This window comes from Dipodomys merriami, unplaced genomic scaffold (genome assembly GCF_024711535.1).
Source record: "Dipodomys merriami isolate MVZ:Mamm:240054 unplaced genomic scaffold, mDipMer1.0.p SCAF_4, whole genome shotgun sequence".
NCBI lineage: Eukaryota > Metazoa > Chordata > Mammalia > Rodentia > Heteromyidae > Dipodomys > Dipodomys merriami.
In genome coordinates, this window is record NW_027205603.1 from 41,247,025 (window position 1) to 41,263,489 (window position 16,465).

At 41.4% G+C, this 16,465-nt stretch overlaps 1 protein-coding gene across 15 annotated transcripts in view; it reads left to right on the top strand.

The window, feature by feature from the left end:
- The window catches only part of CUNH8orf34 (chromosome unknown C8orf34 homolog), a 413,720-nt gene that overhangs the window by 55,874 nt on the left and 341,381 nt on the right, over positions 1-16,465 (top strand). For 12 of the 15 annotated variants that reach the window (XM_069990886.1, XM_069990876.1, XM_069990883.1 and 9 more), the window contains exon 1: positions 9,336-9,536. The exons of 1 other annotated variant lie outside the window; for it this stretch is intronic. In XM_069990886.1, coding sequence (XP_069846987.1) covers positions 9,468-9,536 — 69 coding nt within the window. In that variant the 5' untranslated portion in view covers positions 9,336-9,467. Of the gene's footprint in view, positions 1-9,335; positions 9,537-16,465 lie in introns of those variants that run through there. 2 more of the 15 variants (XM_069990891.1, XM_069990878.1) reach the window with 2 other exon arrangements.

Below are 16,465 nucleotides of genomic sequence, written 5' to 3' on the forward strand. Positions count from 1 at the left end.
TAGAGTGCTTGCCTTGAGCTGAAGAGCCCAGGGACAGAGCACAAGCCCAGAGTTCAAGCCCCATGACGGACCAAAAAAAAAAAAAAGAGGATAAATTTTATTTTTCTGGATTCAAGCCACTTTTTTATTATTAATAAGTTTTTTATTGTGAACATACTGTACAGAGTGGTTACAATTACATGGGCAAGATAATGAGTACATTTCTTATCAAGCATTGTAGCCTCCTCCTTTGTTTACCCTTCACATCCCTTCCCAGCCTCCCCCCACCCCTCCACCCAATCCTCCCCCCCCCACCAAAGTTGTGAAGTTCGTTTTGGACATGACAACTTGTACTTCTCATTGCTGCAATGGGTCCACCTGTATCCTTATTTAAACGACTTGGTTTTCCCCTTCCCCTCCACAAATTATACCAACATCAAATACAGTGAAAGCAGGGGTTATACTGTGGGGGAGGGACATACAAAGCAACAAAGAAATAATCTTATAAATGCGTTAGAAACAAATGCATGAAAGAAAAAAACATTTAAATACATATCTTAGGGTTCATTTTCCTAACATCACCTTATCTGACCTTTTCTGCTTGACTCATGCATATACTAGACATTGCAAATAAGGGAAACCATGGGACCAATGTTTCTTTGGGCTTGGCTTACTTCACTTAATATAATTTTTTCCAAGTCTTTCCATTTCCTAACAAATGGGGCAATGTCATTCTTTCTGATGGAGACATCGAATTCCATTGTGTATATATACCACATTTTCTTGATCCATTCATCTACTGAGGGGCTTATTATTAATAAGTTTTTTATTCTGAAAATTCCGTACAGAGGGGTCACAATTACATGAGCAGGGTAATGAGTACATTTATCAAGCATTGTTGCCTCCTCCTTTGTTTCCCCTTCCCATCTCTTCCTATCTCCCTCACCACCACCCCACTCAACCCCGGGGCCAAAGTTGTGAAATTCGTTTTTCGACATAACATCTTGTACATCTCATTGTTGCAATGTATCCCTATCTAAACAATTTGTTTTTTCCCTTCCCCTCCCCAAATTACACCAACATCAAATACAGTGAAAACAAGGGGTTATACTGTGGGGGAGGGACATACAAAGCAACAAAGAAATAATCTTATAAATATGTTGGAAACAATAGCAAGAAAGAAAAACTGTTTGAGTCCTTATCTTGGGGTTCATTTTGCCTAACATCAATTTATCTGACCGTTTCTGCTTGTCTCAGAAATATATTAGTAATTGCAAATGAGGGAAACTATGGGACCTATGTTTCTTTGGGCCTGGCTTACTTCACTTAATGTAATTTTTTTCAAGTCTTTCCATTTCCTAACAAATGGGGCAATGTCATTCTTTCTGATGGAGACATAGAATTCCATTGTGTATATATACCACATTTTCTTGATCATCTACTGAGGGGCATCTGACCCATAAACACAACAAATCAAAGAAAGGTTGGACAAATGGGATTGCATGAAATTGCAGAACTTCTGCATGGCAAAGGATATAGCTATCAGGATCAATAGAAAGCCCACGGGTTGGGAGAAGATCTTCACTAGCCATACAACGGACAAGGGTCTCATATCTAAAATATACCTGGAACTCAAAAAATTAAATCCCCCAATAACAAATCCTCAAAGAAACAACTGCCCAATAAATAAGTGGACGAAAGACTTAAAGAGAAACTTCTCTGAAGAGGAAAGAAGGATGGCCAATAGACACATGAAGAAATGCTCAACCTCCCTAGCCATAAAAGAAATGCAAATCAAAACAACATTGAGATACCACCTCACCCCAGTTAGAATGGCAAAAATCAAGAACTCTAATAACAACAGATGCTGGAGGAGATGTGGCCAGAAGGGAACCCTACTTCATTGTTGGTGGGAGTGTAAACTTGTTCAACCACTTTGGAAAGTAGTATGGAGGTTCCTCAAAAGACTGCACATAGAGCTCCCCTATGACCCAGCAATCCCACTTTTGGGCATTTACCCAAATGATCACAAACAAGGCTGTAATAAAGCTACCAGCACAACTGTGTTTATTGCAGCATTTTTACCATAGCTAAGATATGGAATCAAGATACATTTTAGAAAGCATGTAGCAGAAAAGATTTATTACTAGTTCGAGTCTGTTGGTTTTCACAGACAATTTTGTACAGATGTTGTAGGTCCTGGGTGTAAGATGAACAGAATCTCATTGTAAAGAAAGGAGAAACTGAGTTGCTGTTGGATCAATCCTGTAATCCTAGCTTCTCAGTAGGCTGAGATATGAGAGTGATGGTTTAAAGCCAGTCTGGGCAGAGATGTCCCTGAGATTCTTATCTTGAATTAGCTACCAAAAGCCAGAAGTGAAACTATGGTTCATGTGTTAGAATGCCATGAGTGAAAATCTAAAGAACCACATCCAGGCCCATCCAGATTCAGTGCTGCCTCCCTTCCAACCCTCTCCCCCCAAAAAAGGAGAGAAGGAAGAAAGAGAGCGCCAGGCAAGGTGAAGAATGGACAAGTCTCAGTCACATAAAGACCCCAGTGCCATTATCTTATTGAAACACTTACTGTCTTACCCCACTTTTCCATTTTTCCCCACTCTACTAATGTCTCATGGTCTGGAGCAGGAAAGGCCAAGGGCATGGCTCCCACACCTGACTGGCTACTGGGGAGGGCCATGGGCTGCTTCGACTTATGGTGGTGGGAAGTATAAAGACAAGGGCTTGAGAGCAAATGAGGCAAAACAAGGAGAGGCTGGAGGAGAGGCAGCTTGGCTTTCTAACAACCATCAGGGCTGCCAGAGCAAGAACTCCCCGACAGGAGAGTGGCATCAGCCCACTCATTCCAGCTACCCAAGCACTGCTGCAGGGACCACCACATGTCATCTCATCCTGACTTCCGCAGAGGACAAACGATTCTCTTATAGAAACATTACGAATGCTTAACAGAATGTTAAGCAGCATCAGCCTCAGTTGGACTTTATTACACATGTGTATTTGTCATGATTTCAGTGTTCATGACTCTATGGGGCTGGTTATTGGATATGGCCTCAATTTGACCTAATGAATTGGCAGCATATTTTTTTTAACATTTTGTTTTGTGGTTTTGTTCTTCTAAGCCGAGTTAGTAAGCTCAGTTGTCATTCCTTAGGAGAGTTTCTTCCATCTTTGGCAACAGGCATATAAATTAGTGATTCTAAAGAGGAATGCAGGTTGATCCATTGTAACAATGAGATGTACAAGACACTATGTTGAAAGACAAACTTTACAATTTAGGCGGGTGAGGGGGGTAGTGTAGTTGAGGAGGTGGGGAGGGAGGGAAGGGATGGTAGGGAAAAAAAACAAAGGAGGAGGCAACAATGCTTGATAGGAAATGTACTCATTACCTTGCTCATGCAACTGTAACCCCTCTGAACTTATTAAAAAATAAATTGGTGATTCTGCAGTACTTGTGGGACCTAAGCTTATCTTTAGGCATCACAGGTCCAAAGTCAGTTGAAGGTGAGAGGGTGTGTGTGACCCATCATTTATGGGCCAGTATGTGTTTTAGAAGGAGCGAACCTGTCATTTTGGTTATTACACTATTCAGAATGTTTTGCAAAGAGTTCAGTCATTTTTTTGTTTAAATTAAAATTCCCTCTAGGCAATGGTAGCTCTACTAATTCTCCTCAAAAGTCCTCTAACCTTTTGTGCTAGGGTTGTGCAATACACTTCATTATGACCAAGAATTAGCTGGCATTTACAAGATGTGCTGAGAAATAGGTCTCATGTTGCTTATTCCTTGACAGATAGACTGGAAGCAATAGTACACCCTGGCCTAGGCAGAGCACCTGGTTCCACAGGGTGCCTGCCAAGTACAATTGCTTTCCTTACTGCATCATTTTTGTTTGCTCAGTTGCTATTATTTTCTCCTTCCTTTCAAGATCTTCAATATCATGTAAGCATTTTCTATTGTTTAAACTTTCCCTTTCCCTGTCTTGTCATGAACTCTCACTAGGCTGAAAAATCAAGACAATGCCTTTTTAGTAGTTATAAGCTAGTATTTTTTAAGATGAACAGAATTTGCTAGTAATTAGCAAGGATATCTGCTCTGTCTGATAGATGGAGATTTCCTTTAAATGATTCATGACTTTGTACAGATAAACATATTACAAAATATTACAGACATAAACCAAAGGATTTTAGATGGAGATTGCTTATAAACATTTTACATATTAAAAATTAAATATTAAAAATCCAGTATTGAAACATGGAAATTAAAGAAATATAAATACCACTGGATGAGACAGGATTTTATCATCTGGTTGCATCATTTGAGCTCTGCATTTAGTAGGTTTAATAAATTGGTGTTATTAGCAGTTAGGATATGTTAGTCTAATATGATTGATTAGCTATATTTCAAACTCACAAGACCCAATGTATTCATTTAATGTGGAGTCAAAAAATAACCCAATTTCTCCCACCAGGGCCTACATGCTTCCCAGATCTGCATAGAAGGGAGGTCAGATTAGTCAAAGGGAGGTCAAAGAATCAAAATTATTCTTGCTGTGCATTAATGACTCATGTCTGTAATCCTAGCTACTCAAGACGCTGAGGTCTGAGTATCTAGGTTCAAAATCAGCCTTGGCAGACAAATCTGAGACACTTTTATTTCTAATTAACTAGGAAAAATCAGAACTAGAGATGTGGCTCAAGTGGTAGTACACCAGACATGAATGAAAAAGGAAGTGCATGAGACCCTGAGTTCAAGCCTTCATACTAGCACAAATGAAATGACTCTTGTTCTGAAGCAACTGAAATCAAAGGCAAGTGTGACCCCCATGACACAGGTAGTCAAGGCTTGATGTATTTGAGATGCTAGCAAAATTGAAATACACACTTTACCACATACCAGTTGTATCCTTGAGAAAGTTATTTATCTGCCTATTGCTTGAAAGTTATTTATCTGCCTGTTGCTTGAATGTCCTCAGCTGAAGAAATGAGGACAATGGTAGGCACTTCATGACATGGCCTTGAAGGTTAAATGAGTTAGGGCAGTGTGTGAAGTGATTAGCACATGGTGTGTGCTCTGTTTGCATTTCAGGCAGAAATGAGGAAAACTCTCTGTGCCCACCTCTTCGAGAACTTTGCTGCTCTTTGACTTCAATGTTAAATTTATTTCAGCGGGCTGGACGCTTACAATTTCAACTAGACTTTACTTTTATTCTCTCATCTTTCGTTGAAAATCATTTGCTTAAGAAGCTGTGCAAAGTGTCTTACAAATGGAGTTAGACAAGGGCTTTAGTACATCCTATAAATTGAATTCTGTATACTTGTAAATTATGCTGACAGGCACTCTTATAACACAATGAGGTCAAAGCTATCTCATGGGAAACGGCCTTTTCATGCTGTACGCAAGCCAAAAAAAGAGAAAGGATAATAAAGATACCATGCTGTGTGTTCGGAATTAAAGTCATTGAATTCATTCCAAGACCATGGCTACTTTTCAATTAATCTTCAAGGGACTAAATGATACAAATTATTAAAATGTACAATGATAGAATCTTTATTAAAAAGACAACTATATTGCTGGGCATGATGGCACATGCCTGTAATCCCAGTTATCTAAGGATCAGAGGTAGGAAGATCATCATTTAAGGATAAAATGCTGGGCCCTACATGAAAAATGAATTAAAAACTATAGGACTGGAGATACGGTTCAAATGTTACAACATTCACAAAGTCCTGTTTCAATTCCCAGTACTGAAAACAAAATGATCTGAGTATGAAAAGCCTACTATATGAAAATATGCTATCAAAGATAGAAAAACTGTTAACATGTAACTCATGCTTTTAGAGGGTTCACAATTCCAGAGAGGGACCAAAATAGATATGCAATTAGTGGTAGGAAACAAACTATAAATGCCATGAGTCAGAGACAATGGTTAGCCTCAAAGAGCATGTTTGGACTGAATTTATCTAGCAAAATTTAACTTAACCTATTATCATCATTTATGAAGTACTGGGCATGAGACATATCCCCTTCCATAGGAGGTGCTAATATCTATAAATTTAATTCTTGACTAATCTTCAAGTTAGAGTAGAGAGTATAAATAGCTTCAATTTCACAAAAAATCATGAGTAGGATCTGGCTCAGCCAATTTTATCAGCTGATTTAAGCAAATAATTATCATCTCTTACCATTTGTTCCAGAAACCAATATTATCTCTGATATCCTTGTACAACTTCATTCTACATACAACGAATCAACATATGAGTCTTTGTTTATTACTTTGTTTGTTTTATTTTTAGTTTTGGTAGTTCTGGGTTTTGAACTCAGGGTGTTATACTGGCTGAGCAATTACTTGACAGCTGAGCCATAACTCTAGCTCTATTTTCTGCTTGTTGTTTTGAGATAGAGTCTTTTCTTGATGAGGTCTGTACTTGGACCTTGATCCTGCTATTTTTTACTTCTTGCCATATCTTAAATGACAGACATGAACTACTCCCCCATTCCCAGCTTTTTCAGTTGAGATGGGGTCTTGTGAACTTTGCTGCTTGTGCTGGCCTAGAAATGATGATTCTCCTGACATCAGCCTTCTGTGATGACAGATTCATAGCCAGCTAGGGGTTTTTGTGTATGCCCCAACTAGGGCTAGCCAGAAACCATAATCTTTCTGATAGCAACTTTCCAAGTATTTAGTATTTTAGGTGAGAGGTAAGAGTTCAGATCAGTTAAGAACTGCATACATCTTGAATAATCCTGTCTTCTGCATCCCTCCATTCTAACTCTGGCCTTGTCATCTGGCACAGATTGTAAAACCTGACAGGCACTTCTCATCACTTAACAGGGCAGTTAGGACTTTAAATGAACGGAACTCTGAGTAAATTTTTAACTTCATACAACAATCTTCCTCTGTGTATATGCTATGCCTTTCCAACCACCAGCCTCCTGCATGCCTCTGTGCCTTCGTACATGCGGTTTCTGAATGCTAAAGCCTGAAACGTTTCCCTATCCTTACTCCACTAATCCCATGTGGAAAACTCAAAATTCTGACTCTTCCCTTAATATTTACTCAATCATTTCTTGAGGCTATGAGGCACGTGCAATTGTTACATTTACACGTTTTCTAAACCCTCATTCGCATAATACTACTGTATAGGCCTTAATGAGATGAAACACACCTGAAGAGGCTGTTCTAGACATACTTATTGTACCCATGAGGTCAGATTTGAAGACTAGTAGCAAGAAAATGCTTTGGGATTGTAAGCCTTGGAAGGCTTGGAGAATATTCCAGGAATTTTGAATATGTAAATTTTAGTGTTCAGTGTTTTAATGCACATAGAAGGGTATGAATATTTTTAGGATTTACTCTTTTGTACTGAAGCATTTTGTTGGCTGAAGCTTTGTCTTTTCTATCCAAGATTTTTAGTGCAGTGTTTACAACAGAGTGAAGACTTCACAATCACATTAATTATTTGATGTAAAGAGCCTCTTGACTTCTAGAAGATCTAGGTCTTTTTCTCTTTTCCTTCTCTTTTCTTTCTTTGTACTCGTGGTTGGATTTGAACTTGGGGCCTAGGTACTGTCCCTTAGCTTTTTCATTCAAGGCCAGTGGTCTATCACTTTGGTAGCTAATTGGAGAGAAAAGTCTCAAGGGCTTTTCAAAAATACTCAGTCTTTGCACTGGATAATACATGGCCTAACTTATAGTTTTACAGCATACCTTATAACAAATAGAAGTGTTGGTATTCATTTTCTATTCAACTTCTAGGTATATGAAAAACATACCTAACTAAGTATAGCTTTAAACTATAATGAAAAAGCATGTGATGGTTGTAAAAGTAACAACCTGGACATCTTTTTATTTTCAAGTCACTGTTCATTTCAGATTGTCTGCGATGGTTAAGCTCCTCATTCTTCTGGCAGATTTCATGTATCTGAATTATTAAGTATAATTAACAGTACTTTCTGACATATTTTATTCTCATCTAAACTTTTATGTTGCCATGAATCATCTAAAATACAGAAAAAAAGCTTAAAGCCAATAAATTATGACTCACAGAAATCCAGCACCCAGTGGAGAAAGAGAAAAAAAGAAAAATCACTATTATTGCAGTCTGCTGTAAAGAAATATTTCCCCATTATTCTCGCCATTTATATTTATTGCTATAAATCTCTTCTTTCTTTTCTTTTTGTCTTGTTTGTTCGGTTATTTTGACAACACATAATGGTCAGGAGTCAGAGAAATCGTCACTGGGGCCTAAGTGATTTCTTTTAACAAGGAAAAGCTCTGAGTAGAAATCTTTTTGAGATCTTCAACCTGGAATCCCCTCTGCATGCTAAAAAAAAAAGCATTGGCTATATGTGAGGAACTCACAAAATGTGGTAAGTAGAAGAAGGTAGCCTGTGAGTGTAGCTAGAAATATACATATACATATATGTATATATGATATCTTTAAGTAGTTGTAGAAAGAAGTTGCCACTTATGTTCATGGATTTTAAGGCGTGGTTAAAGAAGGCAAACTTGGTAGCTGAAAGCTGGCGCATTTTTGATCTCTTCCTGGTGTCAGGTGCTGAAAGGTTGCTTCCAACCTGAGCGCTCAACCTTTGGAAAATTTCAACTGGTTTTCAGTTTGCATTCGTCAGTCCACTTGCTCGGGGTCCGGATAAATCCCCCCCCCCCTACCCCCAAAGGAAAGCAATTCTGGTTTCGCCGCTAATCCTTAGAACCACGCACAGGTTGGTCTCTCCGCCCTTCCAGCGCCCGGAGCAGCGAGCTTGGGGCCGAGCATTAGGCGCGGAGCACGCGCTCCGTAGGGGCGGCGGGGACCATCCCTTACAACTGCAGTTGTAGCTGCCAAGGAGTAGCCAACAAGCACCAGATTTATGCGCACTTTGAAAGAAGCACCTTCACCATTGGTTTTTTGAGCGGCGCTGTCGCTAGGGAGCGGCCGATCGGGAGATCGCAGCAGCCCCGGGGTGGTGTGGTCGGGTAAGCTGGGAACCGTGCGGACCCGGCGGCGCGGACCCGGGACGCGCACCCGCGCTCCGCCCCTGCCCGCCGCGTGCGCCCCCCAGCGCGGCTCCGGGCGGAGCAGCCGGGCGGCCGCGCGCGCGCCCACCGCACTCGGGCTCCCGCTGCTGCCACCCGGAGGACAACCGAGCTCAGCCTCGGTCCCGGTCCCCTCGGCGCCGGCGCTCGCTGCGGAGAATCTCGAGGCTGCCGGCCACCAGCGAGTTGTCCCCTCGCCTCGGAGTTGTGGGAGTTGGAGGCGCCTCGCCGGGGCTGCCAGCTCTCACCGCCCCCCAGCTCGCCGCGCCCGCGGCCGCTGCCCACGCCCGCTGCGGGGCCCGGGCCGGCCAAGCACGCCGGGAAGCCCGAGCTCCGGAGCTCTGGTCCCGGCCCCAGGACCCGGGCACGGGCGGGTTGTCACCCGCGGAGGCGCTGGGGCGGTCGCGCGGTCTGCCCAGTGCCTTCCATCGGCTCTCCATGGCGTCTCGGCAGCAAACCCGAATCCAGGCTTACCTGGAGAAGAACAAGATCGGTCCTCTGTTTGAGGTAAGGCGCCCGAGGGAAATGGTCCCTCTGTCTCTGGGGGGCGGGGGGAAAGGGGTTCAGAAAGAAATCAAGAGCCCCCCCCCCGCCCCGAGGGAGAGGCAGGGCGGAGAACTAGTGGCGGCGGGAGAGGGCGCCCCCGACCCCACATGGTTGGCATTCCCTCCGTCCTGGCCAGGTGTCCGGGAACGCGGCCAGCCTGGCGCTCCGCCAGTCACCTGCCCACGGACAGGTGAGCCCGGAGGCGCCAGCCCGAGCCCGGCGAGGGAGGTAGTTCTGAGACTTCTGACGGGCCGGCACGGTCGTAGCCACCTGTTCGGGACCGACAGGCCGTGCTTACACACGCACACCTTTGATTGCCTTACACATTCACACTTGTTTCTTGGGTTCCACACTCTTCTTGCGTGTCGAATTTCCATTTCCTTTTTTCCTAAAACGTGGGCGCCTGTGGAACCCCGAAGGGTGGGGAGGAATAGGATTAGAGAAGCTTCTCGTGGGTGCGAGCGTGTGGAATGAAATTGGTCAACATTGACACTGATGGATCTCTGGGTGAGCCTAGGGGCCTTTTGCTTCACAGATCCTACCTGGCTGTGGGGGGGTTGGGGACGGAGAAAGGTTCTGGAAAAGCACATACACGCTTTATGGGAAGGAAGATGCAACGACCGAGAGCTCTGGGTTGTTTGCTTTCGCCATCGAATAATTGACTAAATACAGCAGGAGGAAAAAGAGCGCGAGGACAACAGAGAGAAAGAATGCTACCAGCAGGCTGAAAGCTGGCGCCAGCGGAGCGTCGCCGGTTGCCAGGGCGCTGGGCAGGGGTGGGGCGTGTGGGGCAGGTAGTTAGGCCCTGGGGGAGAGAAGGCTATGGTTTCCTCCCTTCTAGGTCCCAAAGTCCACCCCAGCAGGAGGAGAGATTAAGTGGGAGGGAAGCATGTTCCCAGAGTCCCCCCAAAGCATCAGTAGCTGTTTCTGAAGAGTTGCAATTTCTGGGCTTCTGAGCCAGTTGGAAACCTGTCTAGGGGAAGAGCTGGCATTAATGTCCCCGGAGAATGGAGCAGGTGAGGGCTGCTTCTCAGAGACTAGGAGCCAGCAAAAGAAATCGAGGGGGTGGGAAGAGAAGGTGAATTAATGCTTCTGCACAAAAAGGCAGAGGGGACAGAGTCAAATAAGTCTTCCTCTCCTTCGTCAGACAGGAGGTTTTTCCGCTAACCAGGGTTTGCAGATTTTAAAGTTTTTCTGCACAACTTTAACTTAACATTGTACTGTTCCAGCTGAAGCATGCTCAAAGGTGTCAGTCCTACAATTGTCTTGTTTCTGCCAAATGTGTTAACAAAATAGACTTGCTGGGGGTAGCAGAATTCTTTCCTTTGCCCTTAGTGTAATGAATATAGACTGTACATAATCCCATATAACTAAGAAAAACGCAAAGAAAGAAAAGCAGAAGCATAATTATCTTACACAATAGTGAATTTATAGCGTTGAAAGACTCATAGAATAAATACATTTCGAGAGTGTATTTGTTGTTCTTTCTAGAAAATAAAGGGCAAATAGCCAAGGAAATATGTGAATTATTTCTAATAGCTACTGTTCTCATTTAATGCATTTAAAAGCTGCCAAGATTCTTTCCAAGTAGTAATAATGGAATTCAGAATATATGTAAACTTTCTACATTATTAGGAAATAAGAGCAAATGATAGTTATCAAGTGCATCCCTTCAGTGATGGCAAAATTGTTTCATTAATGCTTTAGATCACACCAAAACTCACAACAAAATTATATGTTTTGTATTTATGCTGAGCACCTATTACATAATCCCCATTAGCAGTGATGAGTGGTTAATTTTTAAGCATGGAAATATACTTTATGTAATTTAAGGGAGAAAATAGATAATAAGTTCTCTCTTACTAAAAGCAGGATGTGACACAAATTCTTAGGCCAATAATTATGATCATGATGTAGCTTGTTTTGGAAAGTAGAATTATTATTTGTTCTTCATGAAACCAGGAAATCAAACCAATTTATAGTCTATTTCTTTTCATGCTGGAAAATGAGTGAAGAAGTATCACTCATAAAGTAGCATTCTGTATGTGGTGTATATGTGAGTGTGTGTGTGTCTGTGTCTGTGTGAGTACTAAGACTTGAACTTAGGGCCTGTATGATGCCCCTTAGCTTTTTCACAAGGTTAACATTCTACCACGAGTCACAGATCAACTTCCAGTTTGCTGGTTAGTTGGAGATAAATCTTATACATTTTTCTGCCTAGGCCATCTTTGAACAATGATCCATAGATCTCAACTTCTTGAGTTGCTAGCATTTCAGGCATGAGCCACCTGTGCCCAAGCTATAAGTGGATATTCTTTTTTTTTGGGGGGGGGTCCAGTCATGGGGCCTGAACTCTGGGCCTGGACACTGTCCTTCAGCTCTTCAGCTCAAGGCTAGTGCTCTACCACTTGAGCTACAGCGCCATTTCTGGCTTTTTTCTTTTTGCTTATGTGGTGCTGAGGAATCGAACCCAGGGCCTCATGCATGCAAGGCAAGTGTTCTACCACTGAGCCACCTTCCCAGCCCCTATAAGTGGATATTCTTGTCTAAACTTCCAGGATCTTCCTCCCTGTTTCTCACTGTATCAAGAGAACAGAGTAGCTCTTGTAAGAATCTAAATTTATTCAGAAGCACTACAACTGATCACCACAATTTTAATTTCTGCCCCAGATTTTAAGTAACAATGATGCAAGCTAAAATTTCCTTTGATAAGTCATAAATCAAAATAAGTAACTGTCAACTTCATCGTCTGTGTTTTATGGTGTTGAGACATGGAATTGGTGTCACAGATTTGCTTTCAGTTGAAAATAATCACTATCATATGTCCCCTTTGTGGATTCTGTAACTAAGAAACAGAAAACTCTTTGCACCAAGATTCTATATAGAGAATGTAAGAAGGCTCTTTTTATTTCCAGTCTTGTTACTTGAACTCAGGGCATGGGCACTGTCCCTGAGCTTCTTTTGCTTAAGGCTAGTGTTCTACCACTTGAGCCACAGCACCACTTCTGGCCTTTTCTGCTTATGTGGTACTGAGGAATCAAACTCAGGGCTTCATGCATGCTAGGCAAGCACTCTACCACTAAGCCACATTCTCAGCCCTGTAGGAAGGTCTTTAAAATAATGATACTGAGAATCCCTGTTTTTTCATCTGTGTCGCTAAGACTCAGTTTAGTTCCTGTTTTCTATTTTTCATTCTTCCTTCTTTCCTTTCTTCCTTCTTTCCTTTCTTGCTTCTTTCCCTCCCTCCCTCTCTCCCTCCCTCCCTCCCTCCCTCCCTCCCTCCCTCCCTCCCTCCCTCCCTTCCTTCCTTCCTTCCTTCCTTCCTTCCTTCCTTCCTTCCTTCCTTCCTTCCTTCCTTCCTTCCTTTTCTTTTCTTTCCTTTCTTATCCTCCATTTCTCCCTCCCTCCCTCTCTCCTTTGTACTAGGGCTTGAACTTAGGAATGTCTCTTAATTTTTGCTCAGGTCTAGCATTCTTGTACCTCAGCTCTACCTCCAGCTTTTTGATAGTTAATTGGAGGGAAAAATCTCAAGGATTTGCCTAGCGGGCTAATTGGAACACCAGATCTCAGCCCCCTGAATGGCTAGGTTCATTAGGCATGAGCCAGTCACTGGTTTATTTCTTACTTAGCCTATTTATTTCTACTATTTTATCATTTGAGATATTTATAAAATGTTGCACACAATATGATTCTCCAAAATAACTTTAAATGGAAATTAAATTTTGTTCTTAAGTGACTTAGGAGCATAAAATTATGCTACTTTTAAATATGATTAATGATGTTTTGAGGCTTTATAAAACCATGCCTAAAAATCATTGCATTAGATTCCCAGGCAATGATCACTTTAATTTAATAATATGAAGATGTAAGTTAAAAATGTCTTACATCCCACATACTTTGAAAACTTTGCAAGATGTAATAATTTTTGTGTTCATGCTGGCTTATTCAGGGCAGACAAACAGTGAACCGTTAGGAGTCTCTAAGGCATATTTCATATTGCATCAATAAAGTGAGACTATGATCATCATCAGTTTCTGTGCATAAGTCTTTACTTAACTGACATAACAGGTGCCACCAAAGGGGAGTATTTTTGTAGCATATACCAGCAGGATGCATAGTGGAAACCCAAGACTTGTTTCAAACCCTGAGGCCAATGAATTACTAGTCAAAGAAAATGGCAGACAGAAACGCTGCCTCTGAATAATAATTGGGCAAATAGCTATTTCAGGAATTAAGTTGGTCAGTTTTCTCTCTCTTGTAAGCAATTTAACTTAGTTCATCAGAGCTTATGCGATGTGGAACATCCACATTCCTTATTTCCTACATTAAGCAGCATGCAATTTGTAGTTTCTCCCATTTGCATCAAATAGAATAATTATTTGAGGTATTGGTTGGAAGAGTGACTAGGGCAGTCAGATATCTTTCATGTCTAGTCAAACACATTCAAAAGTATTAAGTTCTAAATGATTACAAAGCAGAGTACTTGAGAACCTCATAACATTTCTACTGCTTTTTTTTTTATGTACTGAGACATGGTCAACCAACCATTTTCCATGTTCTCATGTGACTTATTCCAAGTAGAATGAAGATGCTTCGTCATTCTCTCTGTTCAGTTAAGAATGCTTGGGCTGAATTCAAGTGAACTGATGTGGGGCCGAATGAGGTGAACTTAGCCCACTTCTGGGCATCACTGGGTCTGCATCCTTATACATTCGTCTGCTACACAGCACATTCTGCAGATCAACTCCAGTACACCCTTCCCTAGCCCATCACTTTGTCTTTATTCACCTCTTTGAAACACAGTCTGAAACATGCTCCCTGCCCTCATTGGGAAGCTGTAGCATGCATGGAACTCTCTTTGAGCAGTCTACCACTCAGAAAGATCTTAGTCCTGAGTTGTGTGTTGCTCAGTGCCTGAAAACAAAATACCCTACTTGTTTAATGCAGTGGCTGGGCATGGCAGTGATGGTAAGGAAAAGGTACAAGTTAATTGCCTCCTGGCTGGAGGTGGAGGTCCAGGTCCATCTCATGCCACCCTTGAAATAAAAAAAGATACTTTGTTTAAAGGATAGTTAAAAATAAGTTTAAAGACATAAAAATGTAATTTTATTTTAAAAATGATTTGGAGAATGCTTCCATGAGAAAATAGCATAATATAACTTGCCACTTACCATGTGTTCAACTTACTGACTTATAAATATATTTGTATATTTTTAGAGTAATCTCGTTATAACTTCTCCCTGAGCTCTTGAAGTTATGAAAGTTTTTCTTGCACATGCATTTGTATTCATTATTTCAACATTGAAGCATTTACTTTGGGGTGGGGGGCTTAAAACGAAAGTTTTTATTTATTTATTTTTGTTATCTTTAAGTGGTTGTACAAAGAAGTTCCCATTCTACAAAGCAGTATATGAAAACAAAGCATCTGATAACATTGCCACCCCTTTGTTATTTCAGCAATGAAGCATTTAGAGAGCAATTGCTGTTTAAAAACTGTTATTTTAAATAAACTTTGAAAACCAAGCACAGCAGCTCATTCCTGTAGTCAGGAGGCAGAGTTCAGAATTGTAGTAAAGATAGCCTGGATAAAAAGTGAATGAGATCCCTTCTCAGTCACTAGGCCAGATATGTGGCATGAGCCTGTCATCTCAGAAACATGGAAGGCATAGACATATGGACTGCAGTCTGAGGCTGACCCTAGGTAAAGCAGGAGACTAGACTTGAAAAATAACTAAAGCAAAATAAGGACTAGGAATATGGCTCAAGTGAGAATGCTCACTTAGTAATTATGAGGCCTTACCTTCAAAATAAATCAATCAGGTTAGAGTCAAAGTTAAACAAACCTTGATTTGTTGCAAAGCTTTATTTCCTTGCTATATCTACCAGGAGAGTCCAGAAATAGTAACACCTGAGTGGAAACGAGCATACTTATTATTGAGAATTTGGTTTCTAAACACCATTCTCCATGAATAAAATCAGGTATCTTGGGAGAAATGATTGAACCCCTGAGTATGGCTATAAACTACAAGATGAATGAAACTGGAGCAACTTACATTGAAAAGTTGAGAAGTGTCCAAAGAAATTAGGAGTGTGTTAAAGAACGAGAAGCAACTTGAAGAGGCTTTTTTTTTTTAAATTTTATTTTATTTTATTTGAGAACATACTGTACAGAGGGGTTACAATTACATGGGCAGGATAATGCATACATTTCTTACCAAGCATTGCAGCCTCCTCCTTTGTTTACCCTTCACCTCCCTTCCCAGCCTCCCCCCTCCCCCCCACCCAATCATACCCTCCCCCCACACCGACATTGTAAAGCTGGTTTTGACATGACATTTTGTACTTCTCATTGTTGCAACAGGTCCACCTGATTCCTTAAACGACTTGTTTGTCCCCATCTCCTCCACATGTTATACTGACATCAAATATAGTGAAAGTGGGGGTTACACTGTGGGGGAGGGACATACAAAGCAACAAAGAAATAATCTTATAAATGCGTTAGAAACACATGCATGAAAGAAACGAAAATGTTAAAATACATATTTAAGGGTTCGTTTTCCTAACATCACATTATCTGACCTTTTCCGCTTGACTCATACCTATACTAGATATTGCAAATAAGGGAAACCATGGGACCTATGTTTCTTTGGGCCTGGCTTATTGAAGAGGCTTCTGACCTCCAGACAACATGAGAATTAAATCAAGGAGTGATCATAATGGATTATCTCACTGAATAAAGCATTAGTTTTCCAGTGGGGTATAGTGGAACTCAGGATGTGTTCAGTTCACAGAAAACAGGAAGTGCTTCATATTCACATAAATTTTAGAACCAGCTTTTCAATTTTCATACAAAATTATCTGCTAAGAATTTTATTCAGACTCTGTTGATT